This window comes from Rasamsonia byssochlamydoides (genome assembly GCF_041956645.1).
Source record: "Rasamsonia byssochlamydoides strain NRRL 3658 unplaced genomic scaffold VTN77scaffold_39, whole genome shotgun sequence".
Lineage (NCBI taxonomy): Eukaryota > Fungi > Ascomycota > Eurotiomycetes > Eurotiales > Trichocomaceae > Rasamsonia > Rasamsonia byssochlamydoides.
The window spans coordinates 17205-29068 of NW_027192422.1; the positions used below are offsets into that span (position 1 = coordinate 17205).

Here is an 11864-nt window from a genome sequence, read left to right on the forward strand (position 1 = left end):
TGTTCAGATAATCACCTATACTAAATATAGATGTAACCAAACTAAATTGTTAGCATCCTCGTATGATACACAAGACTTACAGGTCTCGCTTCGCTCGTCTGAGAAAATACTCGGTCTGATGGATGCTAGGAACTTTTGCCCTTGGGGCGTACCTATAGTACGGAGTAGTATGATTCTTATTATCTATAGTACATGTACTTTCCAGGCAGGCTCCCGACTCATATTCCTTACAATGTTCTCTTCACTATATTTCTTGTATTAGGTAGTATTTTTATTATCTACTTCCTAGGTGGGCTCCCTACCTATATTCCTTGCTATAGTTCTTGCTATGTCCCTTACTAATATTTGTCTCCCTCACTGATGCATATCCCTTACTAATAGCCTAATATATAATTACTCCCTTCGTGCCAACTTATATATATCTCTTGCTAATAGAGGATAAGCACATTTCATAAGTTTGGTGTGGTAATATGCTTATAGTGTATGTTGCTTTTTATAGCCACGTGACAGTGTGCAAAACAGACATTAAGGATTTTAGAATAGTAATGATTGATACTATCAATACCTATTTATTAGGCTGATTTATTTATTCCTGTGGTTAACGTAATGCTTTTTTTTGTACAATCCGTTGTTAGTCAAATTGATATGGGTGTTGTGTATTCGGAGATACGAGTTCAGAGGACCCAGTTGATTATGACCAGGTATAGAGATGAACATGTAGGGCTGCCTATTTTAAGAGAGGTTGATCTTATACTGATTATATGTCTGCTACTCCATACATGCTTGTATAATTTTAGATTGGTCCATCAAGCCTATGAGTATACCATTTCTCTACTACCTAGTCAGCAGTGCTGCCAATGCATCTTCCTCATCCTATTTTTAGTTAAGACATGGGGGCTTTGTTTAGGTCTCTATTACCATCGCCAGGACTTGTATAAGTCAGGCCAATGAGTTTAGGTTATAGGTGTACCGCGTACAGCCCCATTTCAGCTGTTATGGGGATCCCTGCTACAGTTAATGATAGTTTCTTACCTATATAGGTGTAGGTAGGGTTTTGAACAATTGTATACCTGCCCGAACGTTAGGAGAGAAGCATTGCCCTTCGAGTACCTCGCTAATGCCTAAATAAATGACAAGAAAAAAAAATTTTTTCCCCCATCAATAAAGCGGCATGTAAATGTAAAGGGCGCACACCCTTTGTTACATTAATCACTCAGACAGACTAGGTATGAGCGTTGATAATGCTTTGCTTTCATCGTGCGGCCAAGATTGGGACGGAGAGACCTAGCTAGCAAGCCGAGCCTCGATATACGCGGGATTGCCATATTGAAAAATCTGCAAAGTCGTCAAAACATATAGCCAAATCGCTGGAATATGGTAAATGCCGCAATAATGAGCTCTGAATCTCGAAATAGAACCACAGAGTAATACAAAAAGAGTGAACCCGAAGACAGCAGATGTTATACATGGGGAAGATTGGAGAATGTCCTTGATACACACATTATACGATGGTAACTGACTGCGATGACTACGGAGTAGAGTTGCAGAAGCATCCACTACTGCATCCCAGACAAGCTGTGCAGCAGATTGAAATTTCAAACATTCCAGGGCTTCATGTCGAAAGTTCAAGGCAACCCTGTCAGGTTGCCGAGATGGCTCATGCGCAGTAAATTTCGTGGGCCAGTGGTGGACGTCATATTATTGCTAAATTTTCAGTATAAATATGATGACTAACCGGCCACGTTTAATGTCAGCATAACTGGACAATTTTAGGACACTGAAATGTACAGAGTACATAGTACGGAGTATGGAATTTCAATTACCGGAAAAAAAATGGCCTACTTTATGGAATATGAGCTTCAGCAGATGCTGCCACAGGCCCACAAGTTCACATCAGAGCTAGTGGAATGCACACGTTGCTAGTGGGTTAAGCAGCATTTCTAAAATCTAAATTCTCCCACTCACGCCGGTGATCCGCGAGCTAGTCAAAACAGACCCTCATAGTTTGTGCAAAAATAGCAACAGCACCGCCACAAACAAGTAACAAGGAGAGCATCATGAGTCCATGACAACGAATGCCTCCTGCAACGCTATCCCCAGCTCAGGAGTCCCAAGCAGCGGACTGTAAATAGTATTCTGATAGTGAGAGGCATGGCCACGCCGCTAAGGGAAGTTAGCCAGCAAAATATGCCAGCTTTTGCCTTGGACTCCGTACTCAGTTCTTCAAAACACAAGGATAACCGGAAAGTATTCCATCAGCACAGAACATAGCAACAGCCTCTACCTACCTAGGTATCTACCTAGGGTCTGATGCCGTATGCCTCATGAAAACTGGAGGGCTCGTAAATTGTCCCTGTTCTGAGACCGCCATGGCAACTCGAATCAAAAAAGGAGAGATCCACTTAGACCCCCGGATCATACACAATAATAATCCGAATGATAGGCTAGTTGACCCTGTTCGATTACGAAGTACTCCGGAGTAGGTTATTGAATTTTTCTGCTAATTATAGGTGGAAATGTGGAACGATCACTCGCTCTCGAATCTCACAGTTCTGAAGGTTCCGTGGCACGAAGAGCGTGAAGAGTGGAGTGGAGACATTGTCCCCTCGGCGGCTCTTCATCCAAACGGCCGACCGTGCGTAGCTACGGCGGAATAAAATAGAACAAGAACTAGAGGCCTTGGCTTATACAGAATACGGAGTAGACTGAGACATACCAACGCGGTAACTTAGGGAAAGGGAGGAAGCTGGAGGCGGTACCTAAATTATTAGCAGCAACTAATGCTGCAAGTGGCAGAGCCCACAACAGCCCACGTCGTGGAGATCCATCCATTATTTGGCCCAGACCGCCCAGCCCACTTGCAGCTTCCCTGCCCTGGTGGGTCAAATCTCGCTACATAAAACATCCAGGTCACTGCTCCCCCCTCAGCACTCACTCGTTTCCTCTGCTCTCTCTTCATCAGCACTCGTTTTGACTTCCATCTCCAACCCGGCCAATCTGTTCGTTTCCTGACTCGCAGTGTCTTCTGCAAGTTGAGCTACTCAATTCTCTCTCTTCTCTGGGACCTCGTCTGCGTCTATTCGAATCCCAACTAGCCTGTCCCTTCCAAATCCCCGTTGTCGATTTCCCCGCTGGTCACCTGTTAGCCATTCAGGTCTCTTTGCGGCCCTTCGGGTTGATCTAGAAATTAGCTGCTGAAGTATCGTCTCTCTCGTGAATTCGCCTACCGTCTGATCAACAATGTGGTACGCTGCCAGATCGGCTCGTGTTGATCTCTCCAGCTGTGCTGACTGCTCGTAGTGGCATTTTTGGCTACATTAACTATCTCATCGAAAGAGATCGGAAATATATCCTCGACACTCTCGTGAATGGTTAGTTTCTCGCCCTGTCCACTACGGCCACACCTCTCATCACGGTGTATGGCAGGTCTCTTGCGGCTCGAATACCGAGGTTATGACTCGGCTGGGCTTGCGATTGACGGCGACAAGAAGAATGAGGTCTTCGCCTTCAAGGAGGTTGGCAAGGTTGCCAAACTGAAGGAGCTGATCGCCGATTCCAATGTTGATTTGACCAAGACGTTCGACTCGCATGCTGGCATTGCTCACACCCGCTGGGCCACTCACGGGCCCCCGTCCCGACTGAACTGCCACCCTCACAGGTAAGACCTTCTCTTGCGTTTGTCACGTGGCTTAGTTTTTGTTAACGTACTGAATACACTGCGCAGGTCTGATCCCAAATGGGAATTTTCCGTGGTTCACAATGGTATCATCACCAATTACAAGGAATTGAAAGCACTCCTTGAGAGTAAAGGATTCCGTTTCGAAACCGAGACAGATACGGAATGTATTGCGAAACTGGCCAAGTATCTCTATGATCAGCACCCGGACATTGATTTTACTGTTCTGGCAAAAGCCGTGGTGAAAGAACTGCAGGGTGCCTTTGGCCTTCTGATGAAGTCGGTGCACTATCCCCACGAAATCATCGCTGCCCGTAAGGGTTCTCCTTTGGTGATAGGTGTGCGTACCTCAAAGAAAATGAAAGTGGACTTTGTGGATGTCGAGTTTTCAGAGGACGGACCTCTCCCCGCCGAGCAGGCTTCCCAGAATGTTGCTATCAAGAAATCTGCCACCAGCCTCCTTGCGCCCCCGGACAAATCGTTGTTGCATCGTTCCCAATCTCGGGCCTTCCTCTCCGATGATGGCGTTCCTCAGCCGGCCGAATTTTTCCTTTCGTCCGATCCATCTGCGATTGTGGAACACACGAAGAAGGTCCTTTACCTGGAAGACGACGACATTGCTCACATTCATGACGGGCAGCTCAATATTCACCGCTTGACCAAAGATGATGGCACTTCCAATGTTCGAGCCATCCAGACAATCGAACTAGAGTTGCAGGAGATCATGAAGGGCAAGTTTGATCACTTCATGCAGAAGGAGATCTTCGAGCAGCCTGAATCTGTGGTCAACACCATGAGAGGCCGTCTGGATGTCGAAAACAAGAAGGTTACGCTTGGTGGTCTTAGGCAGTATATCTCTACGATTCGTCGCTGCAGAAGGATCATCTTCATCGCTTGCGGAACAAGCTACCACTCTTGTATGGCTGTCCGTGGTGTCTTTGAGGAGCTGACCGAGATTCCAATCTCGGTTGAATTGGCCTCCGATTTCTTAGACCGACAGGCACCTGTGTTCCGTGATGACACTTGCGTCTTTGTCTCTCAGTCTGGAGAGACGGCGGACACCCTCATGGCGCTCCGATATTGCCTGGAGCGCGGCGCTCTGACTGTTGGCATCGTCAATGTCGTCGGTTCCGCGATCTCTCTTCTCACACATTGCGGTGTGCATATCAATGCCGGTCCGGAAATCGGTGTCGCCTCCACCAAGGCATACACTTCTCAATTTGTTGCTATGGTGATGTTTGCGCTCTCCCTGAGTGAGGATCGTGTGTCGAAACAGAAGAGGAGGGAAGAAATCATGGAAGGACTGTCGAAGCTTTCTGACCAGTTCAGAGAAATTTTGAAACTCAATGAGCCGATTAAGGAAATGTGCGCCAAATTCTTCAAGAACCAGAAGAGCTTGCTCCTCCTGGGCAGAGGCAGTCAATATTCAACCGCACTCGAAGGTTTGCCTACCGTGTTTCCTAACTTGACTATCACTTGTCCATTAACACAGCTTTTTTTCCTCCCCCTACAGGTGCCCTCAAGATCAAAGAGATTTCTTACCTTCATTGCGAGGCGGTCATGTCGGGCGAGCTTAAACATGGCGTTCTGGCCTTGGTCGACGAAAACCTTCCGATTATCATGATCCTCACTCGTGACAATATCTTTGCGAAGTCCTTGAATGCCTATCAGCAAGGTAAGAAATTCCTGTTCAGAAGAATATAATATCTGTTCCTGTAGCTCTGACCACTTCAACAGTCATTGCCCGTGGTGGTCGTCCCATCGTGATCTGCAACACCAATGATGAAGAATTCCCTGCATCACAGACGGAGAAAATCGAGGTACCGAGGACGGTTGATTGTCTGCAAGGCCTTCTAAACGTCATCCCCCTGCAGCTGATTGCCTATTGGCTTGCCGTTGGAGAAGGCTTGAATGTTGACTTCCCCCGTAACCTTGCGAAGTCAGTGACAGTGGAGTAATTTGGGATACTGTCAATGGTGAACGATGAAGATGGAAGTACAGGATTGAAGCGATGTGATGATTCTTTTTGTGTTTCTTTTTCCCCTTTTACGGGCTGGCAGTATGACTTTTCTGAGGTTCGAAGGCTCTCGGTTTTTCAAAATCCCAATAATGCTTGATGTTAGCAACACTAAATTAATGCAAAGGATGTTTTAGAGTTTTCACTTAATAATATAAATAATATACTCCGGAATGTACTCCGTAGAATATGCCCGGAACTGCGTACGGAGTACGGAGTACTCCGTAGCATGTGGCCTGTATTTGGGTGTGGAGCACTGCTGAATGCGGCGACCCCGCCGTTCTCCAGTCAAGAAGCTTGCCATTTCCCCCAACATACATGGCCAGCTTTCCTCTTGTTAAGTCGTTGTATCTTCCAAATGATTCAAAATTGAGTGCCGCCAAAATTCTTTGATACGGATTCCCGGGAACGAAGGAAGTTTACAAACTACGAGATGGCATCGCTGAAGGGTCCTGGAGCCCCACAGGTTTACGATGGTAAGAAAGAGCAGAGTTCCCTGCTCGCTTTGCTGCCAGTTCTGATTATATCTTCCTAGGCTCTGGTCTTCGAATTGCGATAGTTCACGCGCGGTGGAACGCAACTATCATTGACGCTCTCGTTGCTGGGGCGAAGAAAAGTCTCCTCTCGGCCGGAGTAGCCGAAGAGAACATCACCATCCAAAGCGTTCCAGGGAGCTACGAGTTACCCTTTGCAGTGCAACGGTTAGTGCACCGTGTGGAATTGTTCTCCAGGGCTATCAACCTCGACGCGTTCAACTCGTGTTAATCAGGATTTCACTTTCTAGAATCTACGCTGCTTCCCATGTTCAGGCTGCTGCAAGTTCCTCGACCGGGGACATCAGTGCAACCGACCTTCTTTCGTCGTCTACCACAGATTTAGCCAAGTCCTCTACTTCGGCGTCTTTCCCATCAAAGGCTCCTTTTGATGCCATCATAGCGATCGGTGTCTTGATAAAAGGAGAGACAATGCACTTCGAGTATATAGCTGACGCTGTCACGCATGGTCTGATGCGTGTTCAGCTCGAGGCCGGGGTTCCTGTCATTTTTGGAGTTCTTACGTTGCTGAATGAGGAACAAGGTTTGGAAAGAGCCGGATTGGGACAGGGTGGAAAGCACAACCATGGCGAGGACTGGGGATATGCTGCGGTGGAACTGGCCGTGAAGAGGAAGGGTTGGTCAGAAGGAAAGATCCTGTGAAACTAATTTTTGGTGATCTGTTCGCAGTCTAGGTAGGGTAGGAGAGGCATCTGGCAAGGCATTGCCAAAACGATACACTGGGGGAGCAGCAGAAGCTACCCTGTCGTCCAACCTGGGCAACAAGAGGAAGCGCTCACTCAAATGACCTGGATGTCGCATGATTATCTGAGAAGCACAAAAGAAAATGCTCCAAAGTAGAGCTCTAACATTGCAATTTAGGCATAGGACAGCACAGTCCATAATCTCATTACTCTTCCATCCGTTCGCCATCATTAGACTTCTGACCTTCCTCTTCCTCTTCGTCATCTCCCTCCAATGCTCTTTTCGCTGCTCTTTCGGCCTCCTCGAGGAGATCCTTCGGGACTTCTTCGTGCCTCCCCTTGGTTGGACCGTCGAGCGAACTGATCCATGTCATCTCCAACTCAAAATCCTTATCTTTGCTATCCTCATGCGCAACATAAATTATCCGAGCTGCTTCTTTAACAGCGTCGTACAGACTCAAGTTGCCGGAGCTCAAATCGAGTTTCTCGAGTTCAGCTTTGGCCGCTTGTCTCCCCTTTCCAGTGGCAGCACCATAATAGCCCTGAAGAATATTGTCAGCATGCTTCTTATGCCAGAGTCTGCAATCATACCCAGTAGAGACCGCTTGGCTCAATCATGTATAGACCCGGTCCACCAGCCTTGACCCCCTCGACTTTACCTCCAGCACCCGAACTTGGACCTGACCCGACTTGGCCGTCCACGGACAACTCAGCTTCCGAATCCCAGCCTCCAACAATTGAAGTCACGCCAAAAGGACGCACGCTCGAATACAGAGTATAAGCTTGAACGTAGCCACCAAGACGATTGGCAAGGGCGGAGGTGGGGATTGGACCTTTGTATGTCCTTCTCCAAGAGGAGGCCTCATCCCTGGCCCTTGAAACGAAATGTCGGCCGTCTGGAATGAGTCCTGCGGACACCTTCGTCGTGTAAATGAGATATGTTAGCAAAAGGATTGCCAATGGTGAAAGAGAAATTTCTGCGGTATGGTCCTGGGAGCCCCGTAGATATTCCTTACAATGCCAATGTGTCGATCAACAGTTGCTATTCTCTTATTTGCGCCTGGCTTCAGAAGCTTGCTTGTGACGAGTTTCTCAACGGCAAGGACTACTCCATCCTTGCATCTGATGCCGATAGCTGTTCCTCCATTCTCGACTGCTTTAACGGCGTATTCTACCTGCAGATCGGTGAAGACATCATGTTAGTCCAATACTCGTAGGCGTTCTCAGCGTTGAACGGTACCATACTTGAAAGTTCCTGCCATCAGGAGAGAAAACAGAGTTCGAAAGATCATATCCCGTGCCTATGGACGTCTAAACCGTCAAAAGAGCTTAGCTTTCCCCAAGTTCTCGAGGACATTTAGCAAGGCGGACAAACCATGGCGATTAGGTCGTGTTACGTTCCGCCAGAGGTCAGAAAGGGCAACACCCTGTCAACTGTATGGGTTAAGGCGAGATAGGAAACTCAGAGAAGCTATTTGAACAAGATCTATGCTCAGGGAGGGATATGATGAGCAGAGAGAGGTGAGGAGAGCTTGAATGGGCAGCTCTGGAAGCTGCTTGTTTTGCGATCGATGAGATCTGGAGCTATTGGAAGCATCGCGTCACGGGTTTCTGCCTTGGCCTCGTCACGTGTTAAGCTTCGCCGTGTTCCGCTTCTGGACCCCGCCCAAATACACTCTGCAATAATTATTATTATTAACTCTGAACCTTCCTGCCAGGTTTGTACAGAAAATGGAAGGAAAGAATATCATCACCTATAAGTAAGTCCTTTCATTGTATCAACCCTGCTGATACCTGCTTCATCTTGCGGCGAAACTTCCCAGCTTGTTCCGTTCATCGGAGTATAGGCTTTACTATGCAACTTTAGCATTAGATTTTGTGCCAAATCTCAATGCTAGCTTGACTATATAGTGATTTTCACTAGGTGACTTTGGCATCGAATTCTGGTTGTTTTAGGCTGCTATTTTAGATAACGAGCCCTTTAGGGGGTACTAGAACAGTTTCTATCTCTATACTCTGTCTACTTCTACTCTATCAGAAAGAATACATCATTTTTTTTGGTGAGAATTACCTTAGGTATGCATTGCCGAAACTATATAAGCGTATCACACCAAATTCATGAAATCTGCCCACCTTATATTAGCAAGAGATATATGAACTTGCAAAGGGATTGCGTATTAGTAAGAAAGTATATATTAGCAAGGGATATTCTTCAGTGTGAGAGACAAATATCTGTAAGCGATATAGCGAGAATTATGGCAAATCTGTGTAGGAAGCCCTCCTGGAGATAATAAAAACCTATACATATTATATGTAGGCCTGGAGGTCAGAAGTCCCTGGCATACTCCGTACAACAGGTATTTCCTGCAAGGCTTGCCAAATACGAAAAACTGTGCGATCAATTTCACTACCTAGTCTCGTTAGTGGAAACGTGATTTCGAGACTTTACCTGAACTGACCTAAGGGGGGGAGGGGAGGGGGTGTATGGAGTGAGAGGTAATGATGGGATGGTGGTACAGATTACGAAGTAGTCTGTATAAGCTTCCCACAGTGGGGCCGTTCTATACAGTACATTTCCTGATAGAGGCTGCTATGTATCACTCCTCTTATACAGTAGTTGTGCATCAGAGGGTTGAGATTGGTTGGCCCAAGTGCGATGAAGAGGGCAATCTTTTGATTTTGACCTAGTATGCAAGTTATGAATTTTGAAGGACCCGTCCACACGTGTATGGAGTTCTTTTTCGGAAAAGTTGATTTATTGAAGTCGAGCTACCTACCTATAAGAGTCATGGATTAGATCACAGGGAAAAGGTGTGTTGACCTTCGGTGTTAACTACCAATAATTTGGAAGCTTGGTCACCTTGTGGAGGGTGTTATCTGGCTTTCCCACGTCACCTAGTCCTCTCAGCGCCCAATCCATGCCGGCATTGGGCAGCTAAACTTCTCTCTATATATAATGTATAGGTACGTACGAAGCTTTTGATACCCAATCTCTGCTCTGGCAATGACATTGTGACACCTGTCTGCTGATAGAGGACACTGTCTCGAATTTGCCAAGAGAAAGGCCTCTTTCAATTCAATTTCCTGGACACTTCATACATTCAAAATAATGCCTATGCAGTTGTTACCACCTCTTTTTTCTTAGTGAATCGGACGTCCCTGCTCGCCTTTGTTTGCAACTGGTCTCTCTCTCTCTTTTTACCAGCTTTTCGAGACATCACTATACCAATCAAATAATTGTGTTGCACATACATTCTTGTCGACATTCTCCGTACATCCCAACACAACTCGGTGCCCTAATATTTGAAGCAGCGACAATGCACTCATCTGTAATACACCACTGTCCGTCTTGTGGATATGATAGCCATTTTATAGACACATTAGTCACCTCCACAGGCAATCCATGCTGTCATAAGGTAGTCCCTCCTTTGTTCCATTATTGTTCCTTGTCGGGTTTTTCCATCCCTTTCTTGAGGCCGCATACCGCCGCACGCCTGGCTCGTTGTACCTCATAAAGGACAATGGAAACAATAAATGTTCCTTTGTCTTTTCCCCCCAATTTTTCTACAATTTTCTTTCTTCTTTCTCTCCGTCTCTTTCTTTTCCTTTTTGCTGTTCATACAGTTACAGTCGCGAATAGAGAGAGGACTGACCTCTCTAAACGTGGTAGTGCGGCTTGTCAGCGTCCGAGGCATGGGTGAAAATGCAGGACGATCTGGCTGTTCTTTTTTCTAGACAGAAGATTGTCGAGTACGAGGCAAAGAATTCAATCCAGCATTTGGAGGATGGCAACGCCTCTAACCTGGCGCAATTTCCTTCATCCGCTGCACACAGTATACCACAACATTACATTCAGTCTGGCAGCCAACCGCTCCAGTGTAATATATCTCGAGACACAGACTGGTAGGTAGTTCACAATGGACATACTTCCTTATCTACAAATGAACTAACGCTTTCCGATAGCCACAAAAGCCAGAGCGCTCCTCAACCCGTTGCTGTCGATCTTGATATGTCTGATATACACCACTATGAGAACATAGAATGTGACACTAAAGAGGCTGAACCATACATGGTCTCTGGATATGCATCAGCATTTGCGGAAAAGAAGTCTTCGGGGACTGTGCACCCAGGTTCACGATTACCCGACGAACCCACCACTGGCTTGCCATATAAGCTATCTAGTGATCCTATATATAACGGCAGGAGATGGTGGGAGAACGGAGGAAATGAACCGATAGAGCACCAATACGGAGCATTCGAGCTGATGAATCAGTTTTGAAGGCCGTGGACTAGTGGCTCCTCGTTGATTACGTGGTTCGACCGAATATGATCAGCCCTGTTTATAACTGTCTACTGTTATTATTCCATTCTCGAGATGTTTTCTGCTGTTTTGGGGCCTCGAGGCTGAGAGAATTCCAATTGTCCTACCAAATAGAGATTTTCTAGCATTTCTAGCAGCTTTTGGAGATCTGAAAGCTGCTGGTAGATGATAAACGAGGTCTTAATACGGAGATACAACTGTTCTAGACAAGAAAAGTTCTTCTATCGACGGCCTGTCTGCCTGACAGCCAAATGCTCCGAAGAAGATTGACCCATGAATGTAATTACCTATAGCTCTAGACACAACCACTGCGGGCTGTTCGGGAGTAGGGAGGATAATGGAATGAAGAAAGAGTGCTGAATGATTGAATTTTGCTAGAGAACACAGCTAACACAGGCCTGAATGAAGAGAAAGGTCTTCAAATATTCCATAGTTGTTGTTCCTGGTTATGAAACAGAGACACATCTTTCGTGAGATCCTCTCTGGACAAGAGTCAAGACCAGAAAAACTCACATCAGATTAAACACATATCAAGAACTAGAGACAGGAAAGATCAAAAGAATAATATTGGGATAGATTTGTTTCCATGGGTATTGCTTCCTTCCCCCCCCCC

The 11864-nt window shown here is 46.3% G+C and overlaps 4 protein-coding genes across 4 annotated transcripts; 3 read left to right on the top strand and 1 right to left on the bottom strand.

Annotated features, from left to right (window-relative positions):
* Positions 1-3240: 3240 nt before the first annotated feature.
* On the top strand, positions 3241-5634 carry VTN77DRAFT_5268 (uncharacterized protein; the record flags this gene model as incomplete). Its single annotated transcript, XM_069421418.1, has 6 exons — positions 3241-3245; positions 3301-3371; positions 3427-3658; positions 3725-5118; positions 5190-5351; positions 5414-5634. The coding sequence occupies 6 exons, from the start codon at positions 3241-3243 to the stop codon at positions 5632-5634; spliced, it is 2085 nt and encodes a 694-aa protein (XP_069276906.1).
* A 492-nt stretch (positions 5635-6126) lies between these two features.
* Positions 6127-6889, top strand: VTN77DRAFT_5269 (uncharacterized protein; the record flags this gene model as incomplete). The annotated part of the gene is made up of 3 exons (XM_069421419.1): positions 6127-6169; positions 6229-6394; positions 6478-6889. 3 exons carry the CDS (start codon positions 6127-6129, stop codon positions 6887-6889), a joined length of 621 nt encoding a protein of 206 aa, XP_069276907.1.
* A 247-nt stretch (positions 6890-7136) lies between these two features.
* On the bottom strand, positions 7137-8308 carry VTN77DRAFT_5270 (uncharacterized protein; the record flags this gene model as incomplete). The annotated part of the gene is made up of 5 exons (XM_069421421.1): positions 7137-7472; positions 7522-7848; positions 7947-8105; positions 8176-8241; positions 8306-8308. The coding sequence occupies 5 exons, from the start codon at positions 8306-8308 to the stop codon at positions 7137-7139; spliced, it is 891 nt and encodes a 296-aa protein (XP_069276908.1).
* A 2325-nt stretch (positions 8309-10633) lies between these two features.
* VTN77DRAFT_5271 (uncharacterized protein) lies at positions 10634-11209 on the top strand (the record flags this gene model as incomplete). The annotated part of the gene is made up of 2 exons (XM_069421422.1): positions 10634-10833; positions 10894-11209. 2 exons carry the CDS (start codon positions 10634-10636, stop codon positions 11207-11209), a joined length of 516 nt encoding a protein of 171 aa, XP_069276909.1.
* Between the last annotated feature and the right edge of the window lie 655 nt (positions 11210-11864).